The sequence below is a fragment of the Cnephaeus nilssonii genome, assembly GCF_951640355.1.
Source record: "Cnephaeus nilssonii genome assembly, chromosome: 13".
NCBI lineage: Eukaryota > Metazoa > Chordata > Mammalia > Chiroptera > Vespertilionidae > Cnephaeus > Cnephaeus nilssonii.
In genome coordinates this window covers 46,191,868-46,207,416 of record NC_137084.1, presented here as the reverse complement: position 1 = coordinate 46,207,416, position 15,549 = coordinate 46,191,868, and the positions used below count along the sequence as shown (strand labels likewise).

At 42.8% G+C, this 15,549-nt stretch overlaps 1 protein-coding gene across 1 annotated transcript in view; it reads right to left on the bottom strand.

Annotated features, from left to right (window-relative positions):
- Window positions 1-5,481: 5,481 nt before the first annotated feature.
- The window catches only part of ACER3 (alkaline ceramidase 3), a 92,557-nt gene continuing 82,489 nt past the window's right edge, over window positions 5,482-15,549 (bottom strand). Inside the window, exon 11 of the mRNA XM_079788188.1 lies at window positions 5,482-15,392. Within this exon, the coding sequence (XP_079644314.1) occupies window positions 15,339-15,392 (54 nt within the window). The 3' untranslated portion in view covers window positions 5,482-15,338. The remainder of the gene's footprint in view (window positions 15,393-15,549) is intronic.

The following is a 15,549-nucleotide window of genomic DNA, read 5'->3' as shown; positions in this document are numbered from 1 at the left end:
TCAGCCAGTGTGTAAGCTGGGAGCTGCATCATGTCACTCCCATCACATCCTGCTGGTTTAAGCAAGTCACAGGACCAGCCCAGAAGCAACAGGTGAGGAGGAGCTCCAAAAACGTGTGGCCATTTGTAGCCTACCACATGGGCTTTGAGAAGGTATGTTGTCCCCGCAGGCAAGGAGGGGTGTAGGGAGGGGGGGGGCCTCTGGGACTAAATAGGACATGTCTGGGATACATTCCAGGTTTAATGTGGTTGGAGGGGGGAATATTGGGAGTTGAAGGTACAAAGATAGAGGTACCCTGACAAGGGCCTTGAATGCCATACCTGGTGGTATAAATGCTGGAGAGGACAAGACTGGAGGCAGGGAGGCCAGAGCGGGTGGGAGAGGGATCCACGGGAGAGAGGTGAGGCCCAGGCCTGAGCAGGACAGGGGCTGCTGAAATAGAGGAATGGCACCTTCCTGGGTATTCTGTGAGAATGTTCCCTCTCAGGCTCTTCATCCTTCTTGCTGATTCAGATGAGCCTGGGGTGGGGGACGTTTGGATGAGAGGGTGAGGAATAAGCATGAGAAGGGAAGTGAACAGTGGGAAGATGAATGACTGAGAGATGAAAGCACCAATTAAAACCAGGCAAATAGGGGCCAGGGTGCAGCCCAGGGCGGGACCTGAACATATTCCTCCCCAGACTGGGCAGCCCCCATCCCCCTCACGGCTGAGAGCCCAGGGCGTGGCAGGGCAGGTACCTGTCCAGGCCAGCAGGATGACATCGTCAAGCCCCCTAAAAACCCACCTGTTCTCCTTGGCAGAGAGGTCTTTTGAGAGTTTTAGGGGTGAACTGAGGCGGGAAGAAAGTTAACGGGGTAAGTTTCTTGGAGTAAAATGAACAGACTCTAGGACAGACAGCTATGACCTCTCTAGGAAGGTTCTGGAATGGCCAGGGAGGAACTCAGTGAGATGAACGTCGTGGGGGTGTGGCAGGGTGGCGTTAGAAAGGTGTGCACTGTTCAGAGGTGGAAATGAAGCAATCCTACCTCCTTCTCAGCCCTCCCCTGAACAGCGGGCAGGTGTTCTAATGCGGTGTGAAAGGTCTCGGCCTGGTCAGGGCTTATTCCGACACACCCTCGTCTGAAAAGCTGTGGGTGGGGTCACGCCGAGGAACCTGTCCCCACCCCAAGAGAAACAGGTTCTGTGGGCACCGGCAGCACCTGGCGACCAGGAAGGGGTGGAGAGGTGGGTGGCCCCTTGTTCCCGAAGGAACGGGTCAGAGGGGGAGGGACCGAGGAGCAGGGCTGGCTCCTCAGGTTGGCCCAGAAGCGCGGAGGTACCAGGCAGGCCCAGAGCAGGCACGCCTACTCTCCCAGGAAGGGGCCTCTTCGGAACACCCACCTAATGAGACTCACGCTGTGCCGGTGCTCACCCGAAGACAAGCCCATGTTTTGCTGAAGTAGAATTCTACATTTACAGCCAAGTGACTTGGCCACTACCCCACAGTTTTTCAGTGGAGAACCAGGACCCTAAGCCAGGTCTTTAGACACCAACAAGGACATAAAGAAGGTAGCACCCGTCAGGACTCTCGCCAATGGCCTCAGCGAGGAGCCTGCTGCCCCAGTGCAGTGTTGGGTCAGGTGACTGCCCTCCACTCCCCAGGCCACACGAAGGACCCTGCCAAGAGCCACAGCCGTGTCCAGCCCAGCGCTGGCTCCGCTGGCTTCACAGGCCCAGGTGTCCTCACGAGTGACTAGTGCTTCTCCTTGGTGGAAGGTGCCCTTGTCCCTCAACACTCCTCTACTTAACCCTTAAGTGGTTGGTTTCTAGGACTCAGTCAGAGACCCTCTTCTTCCCTGATCTCACCCACTCCCACGGCTTCCACTACCACGTTTACTTTGATTCTCACATTTGTATCTTCAGCCCAGATCTCTCAGCTGAGCTCCAGATGCAGTGTTATTATCCTTCAGCTCTCCACCAGGACACAGCATGTCCTCACTGAACAGCATCAAAGCGTTCTTAGAAACGGCAAACTTACGTGAAGCAATGTATAACGAAACCAGCGTCGCCACAGGCTAGTTCAGTGGTTGGCAAACTGCGGCTCGCGAGCCACGCGGCTCTTTGGCCCCTTGAGTTTTCAGCAAAGGTCAGTTTAGGAGTACCCAATTAAGCTAATAACAATGTACCGACCTATATAGCTTAAGTTTAAAGAGTTTGTCTCTCAAAAGAAATTTCAGTCATTGTACTGTTGATAATTGGCTCTGTTGACTAATGAGTTTGCCGACCACTGGTAGTTGATAGAAACAAGAGTTAAGTTCCTACGGCCTATTTCTGGGCACAAAAACATCACCAAACTTCTAAGTAAAAGCCCCAAACACTTGTAATATTAAAGCTGAAATAAATGTGAGCTAGTCATACATTTAAGAAGATGAACAAAAATAAGATCCTTCTTTTCCAACCAGCTTGTCCAGGTTCAGGGTCATGGTGACTGGAGCCACTCCTGGCAGCTCAGGGCGCAGGGCAGGGACCAGCCCTGGATGGGACGCCCTTCCATCACAGGGCCACCCCTCCCCCCCCCACTCAGACCCGCACAACACAGACACGCTAGTTCATCTCCCGTGCTCATCTTTGGGATGTGGGAGTGCACAGGTGTAGAAGGGAACAAAACCAACTCCACCCCAGTGTCCCGGATTTAAATTCATTTCTAAGTTTCATGCTGCGACCTTTGACCAACCTCACTGTCCTTCGCAAGCACATCAAAGCCTTCTGGTCGATGATTATCTGTGTTCTTTACAATGTAGCCATACATATTTTTGTTAGTAACTAGTGCCTGGAATGGCATGACAACCGAGATACATATCAAACTGGTGAAAGTATTGATTGTAAGCAGTTGCCTATCACAAGACCACCAGGAGGCATGACCCGAGTTATACTATAAAAAGTATTATAGCCGGGCCCGGGCACCTAACCTGACACAGCATCCAAAGTTTGTGGAATGGGTGGCACAGTGCCATATAGTTCCCACATAGTAGGGCTCAAGAAATGAATCCTTCCTCTTTTTATGCTTTCTCCACATTTTCCTTTGAAAATCAAGCTCTGTTTGGGGACGAGGCCACCCTACTGAGACAGGTCCTTCTCTCTCTCTCCCCTAGGTAGAACCAATCTACATTCCAGTCCAGGGCTGAAGCAAGAGGAAAAGGTGAAGAAAAAAAAAATCTCAGGCATGCCAGAGCCACGCCCAGAGTGAAGAACAATAAAATTCACTGCATCCAATAATGCCCGCCCGTGTGTAGGGAGTGTGTGGGAGGATGCCTTTACAAAGGCGTGTCCGGTTCATAGGTGGAATTAAAGCAATCCTAACTTCTCTGCGGTCATCCCATTTACAAAGCACAATTCCAAATGCTTTGCGAATTCACTTGTGTTCTCTGTCAGGCAAGGGTTGATCCAGGCAAGGTTGCCCCTCTCTGAAACACAGAGGAGGGACTAGTTGAAAAACCTACCATATGGTCAGCAGTGATGGAAACTACCCATTCCAGTGGGCTTGGCTAGGAGAACTCACATTTAAAAGCTGTGGTTTGGGCCCCGCCAGTGTGACTGTGTTTGAGCATTGACCTATGAACCAGGAGGTCACGGTTTGGGTTGTGGGTTGATCCCCAATGTGGGGCATGCAGGAGGCAGCCAATCAATGATTCTCATTATTGATGTTTATATCTCTCTCTATCTCTCTCTTCCTCTCCGAAATCAATAAAAATATATTTAAAAAAATAAAAGTTGTGGTTTGGGTAAAGAGGGGAGTGCTCCCCGCAAGAAAGATGGCATCTGTGGTGTGACTCAGTACAGGGGTCCTGGCAGCTGTCCCTTCAGCTCTCTCCCCAGAGCCACAAACTCCAGTCTCCTCACATGACTCTAGTCTGCTCCGCCCACACCGCCCTCCCTCCTTGGGAGCTCAAGGTGCACATGGGTGCACATGGTGAGGCTAAATCGCCACCCTTGCCCTGACAGGTTTGGCTCAGTGGATAGAGCATTGGCCTGTGGACTCAAGGGTCCCAGGTTCGATTCCAGTCAAGGACATGTACCTTGGTTGTGGGCACATCCCCAGTAGGAGGTGTGCAGGAGGCAGCTGATCAATGTTTTTCTCTCTCATCGATGTTTCTAACTCTCTATCCCTCTCCCTTCCTCTTTATAAAAAAAATCAATAAAATATATTTTAAAAAATAAATCGCCTTCCTTTTCTCAACCACAGATCAACATCTAGAGGACCTGTGGATAAACATCCAGTGGAGACAACTGTATCTGTTCAGTTTTGCTGGGCTGATCCCAGAGAAGAGAATGAAAGGACAATCAATTCTCTATAAGAAGCTGCAGTGGCACAACCATACGCAAGGCTTCAGAGGCTCCGAGGAGAGTGACTGGATGGCCATCTCCCAGGAAACTGGCCAAGTTGCCAGCAGCCACTGGCTCCATCCAAAGCAGCCAGAAGCTCAGACCAAAGGGCAGGTCTTGAAGTTGCAGCTCCAAGAACCCTGGGCAACAGCTTGAAAGATACAGCTCTGCACTGGCAAATAATTATTCTCTCGGCTCCTGCAAAGTGAAAGTTCTCTAGATTTACATTGATTTGTTCAGTGACATCTTTCCTCTTCCATCTTTAAAGACTACAGGCCTTTAAAAGCGGCACTGCAATAACCCTCTTTACCTGGGACAATTCCTCCGGATGTTAGATACTCTGAACTGGAGAGATTTTTATTCTTGTCTGATTTTGTCTCTTGACTTCTATCCCATGTTGTCTCTTTCCAATAGACTCAAGGAACCACCTGTCCTTTTATTTTAATTTGGCTTCTCCACACGAACCTGCCCAAGCTATCTCTGTTCCCTCTTGGACCTACAGATTTCTCATTGAGGGCAAACAGTGTGTTGAAGCTTCTATTGCACACACAGTGCCTTTCTCCTGGGACGATGCACCAGACAAGAACCACCAAGCAGTTTCTCACCTGGACTTCTGACTGCTGAATGCTCCAGACCTGGGAATGAACCTGCCCACACCTCCGGTGCCTGCTGCAGGAACGCTACCAGACTTCACTATGAAGCTTGTGTGCTGAAGGTCTAAAGAAGGGGGGCAAACTCCCAGCACCAGAGAGTGGACCTCTGAGGCTTTGCAGGTCATATCCACCTCTTTTGCATATTCTTCTTCTTCTTTCTGTTGTTAGCCTTGTAAATTCCCCAGGCTTGGAGTCCAAAGGTACCACAATATAGTTTAAGACTAATGACAAAAATCCTAGCATAATTACTAAGCATCCTTTCCCATGCTCAGGACCACTGCTGGCCTATGTGGCCCCCTTCCCTTGGAAATTGGAATAAGGTGTGTCCTGTGATACAACCCTACCAGGAGCTTACCTTGACCAGCTGAGCAGAGGTTAGATTTCAGCTTCCATGACCTCCCTCCCTCACCGAGTGCCTTTGTGCAGTACACAAACTGTGCAACTAACCATGGTGGCCCTGCCTTTATAGAAATGTATAGATATATTACATATAAGCCAGGGATAAAACATTACCAGAAGTTTTATTCGAAACAGTATCACTTATACTGTCACCCATAGAAGGGTAATTTAATGCCAAAATATAGCCTAGATTATAGCAGATTAGATAAATATACATAATTCCACTATCTTCTAGAAAAATTATTGTGGATTGGCAAATCAAATGGGAAAAGTGAATAAGCAGATCCGAGATCACCTGAAAATGGTTAGTTTCTTATAGAGATTCAGTAAAACCTATGTTTATTAAATAATTGCTAGCAGGCTACACCAAAATGAAAATAGGAAACCATATATTAACTTGAATAGTTTATCAGTTGGTCACACTGATAAATGACTTAGAAATATTAAAAGTATGGTAACGCTTGACAGTAAATAATGCCCAATCAGTACATTCTACAGAAATTGATGATAATATCTATTTCTTAAAATAGTCTCATGTATTAATTGGTATTAAACAGCTTAGTGCTACAAAGAGGAACCAAAAAGAAACAAGGACTAATTGTGGAAAGGACTTCGAACTTTTCCTTTTGAAAAAAAATATATACATGACTACGATATAGCTTATTAGTTCCTTTGCAATATGACACATTTTATATGGCATGAGAAAAAAAGATGATCTAAAGATCTCAACTTTCTGAAAGTCAACTCAAAAATGAATGCAACTAGTATTTTTGGACTTTACAGTATGGAACAGAACTCCCTTTATAATAAAAACAAAATCGTATTTTTTTCAAAGGTTTAGGCACTTTGCAGCAAAGTTTTTCTTCTAGAAAAACTGATATGAAGAAATAATTCTATAGTGTAAATATTTAAACACAAATCTTGTAATTACACTCAACAAAGAAGTGAGCGATGTCTTACATGTATAAAACACTCCATTCTGACAAACGCACACTGAATCCCCTTGCAGAGAAGGCAGCAAGGACTGCGGGGCTTCCGTGATGGGGCTCATTTGTTGACGGTCTCCCAGAACCAGAGCGGGGAAACTCGGAGGCTTTGCAGGTCTTTTTCATTTGCATGTTTAAACAACACCGCTACAATGTGAGTCATTCTTACTTTGCAGCCCATACAACCTGGCTTTGGCTTGTGGGCGGTAGTGTTTATTTGTTTTTAAATATATTTTTAATGATTTCAGAGAGGAAGGGAGAGGGAGAGAGAGATAGAAACATCAATGATGAGGGAGGATCATTGATCAGCTGCCTCCTTCACATCCCCTTCTGGGGATTGAGCCCACAACCCGGTCATGTGCCTTTGACTGGAATTGAACCCAGGACCTTGCAGTCCGCAGGCTGATGCTCTATCCACTGAGCCAAAACGGCTAGGGCAGGGCTGTAGTTTTGCCTACCCCTGATCTACAGCCATTTGATATCATACAACATTTTGTAAATCATTTTCTCCTAGGTGCAGATGATCTCAGAATGAGTATCTGTAGGGAACCATACTATGTGCTTAAAGATTTCTCTAATAAATGTGCCCTGCCACAACCTGCAAACTCCGTTTAAAAGTGATGACCTGCAGATCTGACATGGCCGGAAGTTTGAGAAGCTTTATGACAACTCTGTGACTATTTAAATTACCAATGACTGAATCTAGTTTCTTGTGCTCTTTAAAGCAATGAAGAGGTCTTGTTAATGAGGGCTGAAAGGAACTGTGAGCAGAGCAAACTGTGATCTGTGGGTGGTATTGGAATATTGCTAGCTGCTGAGCTAACCAGATAGGGGCGATTTTAGGTCACTCACATGCCTGTAATTGAATTTCTTGAGTCATGTTTTAGGGTTTTTCTAGTAGGAAATATTCCTGTGATAATTTTCCACACTAGTTACCAATCAAAACAGGTTGTACTTTGAAGGTCTTGTGAAAAAATACTAGATATTTACAGTGTATTAGAATGGGGGTCAGTATTGCTTCTCCAAATGGCTGTGTGTATCAACAGCAGAAATTCTATTTAAATTCTTTAGTGATCTGCCTTCTCCTTAGCTGCTCTGACTGCCTACTAGATAAAAGCTGATGTTTGATGAAATTTGTTACCCTTTATGTTATCCACTTTTCCCGCAATGATGTCAAGGTTTCATTATCCAACGTGAAAGTTTATGGTCCAAAGCAGATAAAAACCCTCAGGACAGAGGACCCAGTGCATGCTCTTTCTCTCTCCTGACCACGCCCTGGCCTTCTCCACCCCTTTTTTTCCCTCCCTTTCTCTCTGGAGCAGCAGTCACTAACCTTTCAGACCTCACAGACCACTGGTCCACGGACCACCGGTTGGCTACTGCTGCTCTGGAGCACACCCTAGCCTTTCTCCCTCTCTTTCCCCCAGGCATATTTTCTCTGCCTTTCTTTTACTTAAGCTCCAATGGCTCTTCTTTTGCTTCTATAACTTGTTTCCTGAACCATGCAGGGCAGATGGCTCACTTCTATCTCTGTGACTTTCTAAATAAACTTTTGCTTGTATTTGAGTCTTGGCTCTGAATTTTTTCTTAGCCAGAAATGAAGTACTGAGGTTGCTGAACCCAGATCTAATCAACGGCAACATTCTGGTGCTGTTTGGCCACTAACACTATAAAGAAATTGAGGTGGTGTATTAATACATTTACTAATCTACTCAGAGTGCTGATCTGTGCCAGTTTACAATTGTCTACCTCCTCGTTTTCACTGGAAATTAAGGTTACTAAGGGTTAAGAATGCTACTCAATATAAGTAAATTAAAATACTAGAAACAATAAAGAAGGGAAGCAATCTTGAAAGGTCTGAAAGGAATGAAAGACATGCTTTTGTTAAAGAAAAAAGGAGAGTGATTTTGTCCTAAAGTAGCTGCTTAGAGGCTGCTTAAAGGTTGCTCCAGATGAAAAAGGGGACATTGAAGACAAAATCTTGGATGGCTATACAAAGTGGTAAAGTGTCTGCAGAAGGTGGGGGAGGGGGAGGAAGGGGTGGAGAGAGGGGAGAAGGGGAGAACATTTTATTCATGTGGTCAGGCTGGCTAAGATCGAATGCATTTATATATTTTTTATTTATTTAAATGAGCTCAATATTGTATGGATGCAAAACTAGCAGTTGAAATTTCCTATTAAAAGAACAAAGTTGCTTTTGGTCTGTTCTTAATAAGAGACTATAATTATTGTCATTTTGGTTACATGGGTAATAAAGCATTGTTTCACAGTGACCTGTGATCTTATTTAAGAGTTCAAACCTTTTGACAACTTTCCCAAATCAAATTCTAAATGAGTAATTTTTGACTTCTGACTTTGAGATTACCCAGAGAGTCCCTGAAAAATCTCCAAAAACCTGTTATGTGTAAAAAGCTCTAAACTAATTAGGTTTATTTGATATGTTAAATTACATAGCAAGCACTGTCAAATAAGAAGTAATGCTTAACCTTCCTTAGCCTATATTGTATGGGTATATATTATTAATATAAGTCGTTCAGAAATTGTATTAAATTTCTAGAACCTTTTCAATGTCATAGCTGTCCATGATATATCCTGGCATAATGTGATCAGTCATGACTCCAGTTATCTTAAAATGCTGAATGTTACAGAAACAACCAAATTTCCTGGTCAAGCCAGGCCAGCGTGGCTCAGTGGTTGAGAAACGACCCATGAACCAGGAGGTCACAGTTCAATTCCTGATCAGGGCACATGCCTGGGTTACAGGCTTGATCCCCAGTAGGGAGCATGCAGGAGGCAGCCAATCAACGATTCTCTCTCATCATTGATGTTTCTAACTCTCTCCCTCTCCCTTCCTCTCTCTGAAATCAATAAAATAAAATAATAAAAAAAACCTTTCTTGTCAATCCTACATAATAAAAGGGTAATATGCAAATTAACCATCACTCCGCCACACCCAGATTGGCTGGCGGGAGGCGCGGGGGGCAGGACTCGGGGTGGCCGATTAGGCCGGCGGGAGGAGCTGCCACGCAGCTGAGCGGGGACCGATGGGGCCGGCAGAAGGTGCGGGCGGCGGGACTCGGGGGTGGCCGCTGAGGGGGGACCGATGGGGCCGGCGGGAGGCGCTCCGATCGGCGGGTGGCCAGAGCCAAGGCCTGGGTCCAAGGTGCCAGAGGAAAACTGGTGCCGGTGGAAAACTGGTGCTGGCAGCCAGGTGAAGGAAGGTCTATTGCACGAATCTTTGTGCAACGGGCTTCTAGTTATGTTATAATGAACTCTCATCAGGTCTTTAACCATGGTCATTTTAAACCTTTTGTCATTCACAGATATTATTTTACTCTATTTTTCTGAAAACTTGTAATCAGCTATAGGCTTCATCTTCAACAAAAAAAGACTGTCTCAGAGACTATAGCAGGTACGCTGGGGTACAGGCTTCTGATGTTATTGCTCATATAACTTTTAGATCACACCGCTAGACTGAATAATTATTTCTAGAACTAATGGAGAAGCTCATGGGTTCATAAATCTGCTAACCCCAAATTAAGAAAGACCTGGATTTATCACATGAGACTGAGTAGACTGATAAAGAATACTTATAATTTCTTCTATGACTTTTGCTTGGAGTACTGCTGGTTCTTAAATGTCCTATTTTCCAGATTTAAAAAACCCCTTTACTCTTAAGCTATCTTAACTTACAGAATTTAGATTATATCTTTGTAAACAAAAATGAAACATTTATCTTTTCTCCTTGTCTGATCCCTCCAAAATTTGGCAACTTTTATTGAATATTCTTATTTTTATGGCAATATAGTTATTTGAATATGTTCAGTAAGAATTTATTCTCCTTGTAACAGGACACAATCGGAAACACTGGTTATATTGCTAAGGCTTTGACTAGAATATCATATTTGAGAAGATGTGCAAAGAAGAGGATATAACTAGTTTTAAGGAACTACGGTTGCTTACAAAGCTCTCCTGGAAAACTGGCCTGGCACCCTTACAGGGTTCCCACCCTTACAGGTGAGTAAGGAAGGCCACTTCATGGCAGACCCAGGAAGCTCAGAATATTTTGGGGACCCTGAGAAGGTGGAATTAATCTAAGTCTACAGGTTCTGCATGTGAAATCTGATGTGAGTTCTTGGCTTGGCTTCCTAGTCTTGAGGCTTTAAAAATTCCAATCTGAGATTCCCAATAAAAATTCCAGCAAAACAAACTTTAAAAGGCTTATTTCATCAATTATTATTCTTGTTGCACTTAAATAAACTATCAGGCAAGTTTGGTGAGACTAGACTTGTTTTGCAAACAAAAATAGTCTTACCCTGATTATCTCTGATAAAAATGAGAGTGATTATAGAGAGAAATTGTGTTTCAGTGGAAAGCTAGATTCTAGCCCTGTTCATTCTCTTTGTGTTGTTTTCACCTGTTTGTGAGCTGGATCTTGCTATCTTGTGCATTTTGCCAATAATTAACATTTCCAATTTTCTTCTTGGCATTACTAACAATGAAAACTGCCTTTTTCCTGAAGCCCTGATAGCTGAAGCTGGACGACTTGCTATAACTTTAAAGGATTTATCACTACAACAGTCCACGCCACTCAGGACGTTCACCAGAACATGGTTCTGTGAGCTGCAGGAAACACCATGAGTGTGTGACCACCACTACCATGTTACCCCACCATCTAAAGACACTGCAAGACCAACATCTAGAAAACCTTTGGACTGCCCCTCTGGACTCAAAAACTGAGTTTATAATCTGCTCCAACTACTAATTTTTGTTTTTCCTTTTGTTTCTCTGTAAATCTATGTCTTTTCCTTTGCAGATCTCTAACCTCCCAACCTCTAACACAGATCGCTCCACAGCCACCAACTCAGCTTTTGGTCTGTTAAACTTCTTGGGAGGTTTTAGACGGGAAAAGAAGGGGTGCAGACTACACCACTGTGGCATAGAAATTATTTTGAGCTGAAGGCATTTGGGAATCAGCAGACATAGAAAGAAGTCCTTTTTTCCTGAAGTTCCTTTATCTGACTATAACTAGAACCTTCCAAAAGAACTCAACTGTCATAAATCCTCTCATTTCATACCACGCCTGAACAGACATTGCCACAAAGCTATCTTGTCTCCCATCTATTCTCCTAAGGGCCCATTATCTTTCCTAAAAGTCATCTGTTTTCCTATAAGTGCCGTTTCTCCCCCTCCCCTTTCCTTATTAAGTCCCAAATGCTGCCTGGAGTCACATTTTTCTCTTAACTCCCCTGTAGGTGTGTGAACAAGAGCCTGCCTTTTCTCTCTCCAGCAGGAGGAACTGAGACCAGGGGCCTGCTCACATAACCTCAGCAATCCTGTCAACTTATTCCCATCCAGCAACCACAGTTAAACATTAAAATTAAAGTCTCCCTTTTGAAGAAAGTGTAACAATTTAAAAAGCAGCATTGAATTTTTCCAGTTAGATAGTTCATGACTATTCTTTTTTTCTTCTTTTTTCGTCTCCATTTTACAGCTCCTCCAGCCCCATGGACTTAACTACTTTTAGCCAAATTTTGGTCATTATTTCCAAATGTTTACAGCACAGTGAACAAGCTGTAATTTTAGACACTAAAAACAAACAAACAAAAAAACAAAAAAAAACAAGACAAAATGATCAAACTAATTATATTATGGCACTGATATGATGTAAGACTTAAGACAGAGGTAGATCTGCAAATCGCCATATAGCTGCAAATTCCAATATAACTGGTTCTCCTTGAAACTTCAGTTTTACACAAATGTTTATCCAGTAGCACATCATAAACCATGGGTTAAAGGAGTGTCTTTAGTCATGTAAATGTGGAATTGAGAGCTATAACTGCACACTTAGCAACAAATAATTTTTTTTTCAAGAGCAAAGTAATATGGAACCCATAAAACTCACAAGAAAACCTTAAAGTAAATTATTAGACACTTTGAGGGGCACTGGCTAAATTCAGAAGGTGTTTGCATTAAAATAGAACTTCGTTTCTGCAGGCATTTAAAGACTTCCATGTACTGTATACCTGAAATTTGGGTCTTTTGATTTTCGCTGACTCACACCTCTTCTTCTTAGTATATGAAAAACCTTCTTACTGTAGGGAAAGGCCAGATTAACAGTCCTGGAAATTTTGCAGGAAGGTTTTTTATAGAATTCTGCTAAACCAAACACCACTGTTTGGGGTCTTCATTTGTAGATTATTCACACCAATGTTTCTCCTGTTAATGATCAATTTATATAATATCACAAAGATGCAAGAGATTACTTCAGGTGGTGGCAATGTTTCATGAAAGTACCAAGGTGGGGAGGAGCAGGCAGAATGACCAATCTGATGAACACAACCACCTTTCACCTAGTTTTTCCTTAAAAAAAAAAAAAAAGTCTAATTGCTTTCAATTTTCTGAAGTGAAAATGGCAGCATAAGAAAAATATTAAAATGTGCAAGCAAACTGCCTCTTTCTCATCCTCATCAAATACGGTTTTCTAAAATATAATGTGCTGTAGGGCTCACAGATGAGCACCTTTCACATCAGGTGATATGCAAACAAACCATTATTTGCTCAGTAGGAAACAGGTTTGTTTTTGTTGCTTTCTGTACACTCTAGTCAACAGGAAGTCTTCTAAGGAAATAAAGGGAAGGGGGCAGGGTAGTAAGCCAACCCTGTAATGCCCACCCAGAATCCTAGAAGGAAAAAAGCCATTGACATAAGACGATTTAGCAAATATCTTGAAGGTCAGCAGTATTTCCAAATAATATCTGTGGCACAGATACAATGTCTTCAGTATGCTAATAGTTAGGCTGCTAAAAAGAGAGCCATGTGGGGTAAAAACTAACTTGGAAAATGAAAGAGACTGGATTTAGTCCCCTCTTTGCTAAACACATGTTTAGAAATATTTCACGGCTGACTTCACAGTAGAAACAAAGGTCTTTGAAAAATTGGCCATAATGTTACAAGTCGCCCACTGGTGCGCTTCTCCAATGAGGTGCTGGACAACTTTATTCAACAATTGATGGTTGAAATGCTCATTCAACAAACTGCTCTGAAGGGCCCCTCTCAGGGGGTGCTCCCGATACCCTTAATCTGACTTTAATACTGCAGCACCTCCGTCTCCCAGTGTTTAGCAGCATTATCATTAAGGATGCGCCTCTGTTTCTATATAGATTCTTTACGCAGAAGTATATCTTGAAGGAAAAGTACAAAAGGCAATGGTGTGGAACAAATGGAAGTCATTAAAAAATGTAAGATAGCTGATAGCCTAGGTAGCTGCACATGAGATGTAGCCAGAAGTCAGAATCTTGCGGAAAAAGAAATAATAGTCTTATGGGCTGTGTGCTGGAACTGTGTAGTTTCATGTTTTCCTAAGGCACGACCAAAGCTGTGTTACATTTATGTTTTGGCAAGTGTTCTTCTAGCTAGATGGTCATAAAAGTAGGTGGAATTATCTGCCTAATGGCATGATAAGGAAGATAGCATTTGGAATAAAACTAAGGCCAGTAGGTGAAGAAAAAGGATAAAATTTGCATTGGTTTTAAATTTGTACTAAGGCTACTTACTGAATACTGGAAAAATGACAGAAGTGTTTAATATCTTTGCATAAGAAAATGTTTCCTTTTGAAGCTGTAGCTTAGGATTTCATCTGGGATAATGAAACCATGTGGTAAAAACACTCTGGATTTTATAACAATGAATAAGCAAGAAAAAGTCATAAAAAAGCTAAATGTTGTAGACTACAAATATGGTGATATATGAATAAAGGGGATCAAATAGAATTTCAAAATCCAGAGAGGTGTTATGTCTGTGAAAAGTGACACAATTTGTTATAATTCAAATCCAAATTAGAACTGGCTGCTTTACAATGAGATTTCAGCACTTTAACTTTTGGGAGTTCTGTTACAAGTTCAAGTAAGTTAGAGATGTTCTCAAATCTGAAAATGAAGGAGCAGGTATTCTAATAAGCTTTATGTAAATAGGATCCTGATCATTTGGCTCTAGTTAACCCAACACATTTCTCTGGGCATAACCATGGCCTCTCTGAAAACTGGAAAATATTGCATAATTTAAAAAGTCAGAGTATAATGACATTCACTGGTAACTTCACATAAATTATGCTAGGAGGATGGAATACGGGTAGACCAGACCACCAATCATGTTTGCCTAGCCATAAAAACAGTAACAAAGGAAACTGAACAACCACCTGTAACTGTCTGGGGATACAACATTGTATAGGTGTCCTCAGAGCCTTCATAAAGGTTGCAAGATGACTGTCCTACTCTGATTGGCTATGGCTACACACAGACAAGCGAGAGCTGGGATGTGATAACCCAATGGCAGGTCTGAGCTTGCTCATGACACACTCTGAGTAGCACAGAGGCAGCAGTGAAAAACTACCAGAACCCCACTGATAGCTCTTTTTCTTCTTTTTTTTAACCTTGGAAAACCATCCATGAGGTTACCCTGACAAAAATATAAATCAAGGCTGACACAGCTAAGGGCTGGATTATAGCTGGCCATCTGGACATGGGTTTTGCCAGTCTAGCTGTTTTCATTATTTAACCAAATATTAAGAAAAGTATAGTTCACATGCAACCCTTGTCAAAAAAGAGGAAATGGTAAATTTCCTATTATAAGCACAAACTGTTAACCTGTTATGAAAATCCCAATTTTCCTGGCATTCAAGTATATATAGATATATCGTGTATGTTTCTTTTTAAACATCTTAGGGTGGGGAGGAGGACAAATGAGATAATGACATAAGCTAAACATCCAACAAGCCCCATTCCTCATTCTCTGTGTGGCTGACAGCGTTGGTCAGAAAGCCACTCCTTTGCTGTAATAGTCCTGATATATTTGAACATGTAGATCTTTAAGGATTTCCTTATTCATTTGGCTGGGCCTATGGTAGGTGCTTTTTTGTTTTCTTGGTGGAATAATTCATCAATGCTTTCTGAGAGGCTCAAACAGGATCACTGGCCAGATTCCGAAGAGAAACTGTTTGGAAACAAGTTGGAATAAAATGAAAGAAGATAAAAGTGTTCCATATATATCATCCCTGAAAAATGAGAAAGAACCTGTGGGCTATGACTGTAGTGCTTGGTAGGTTTGCTCGTGATTGTCCTGCTAGTAGTACCTGAGCATAGCATATTTT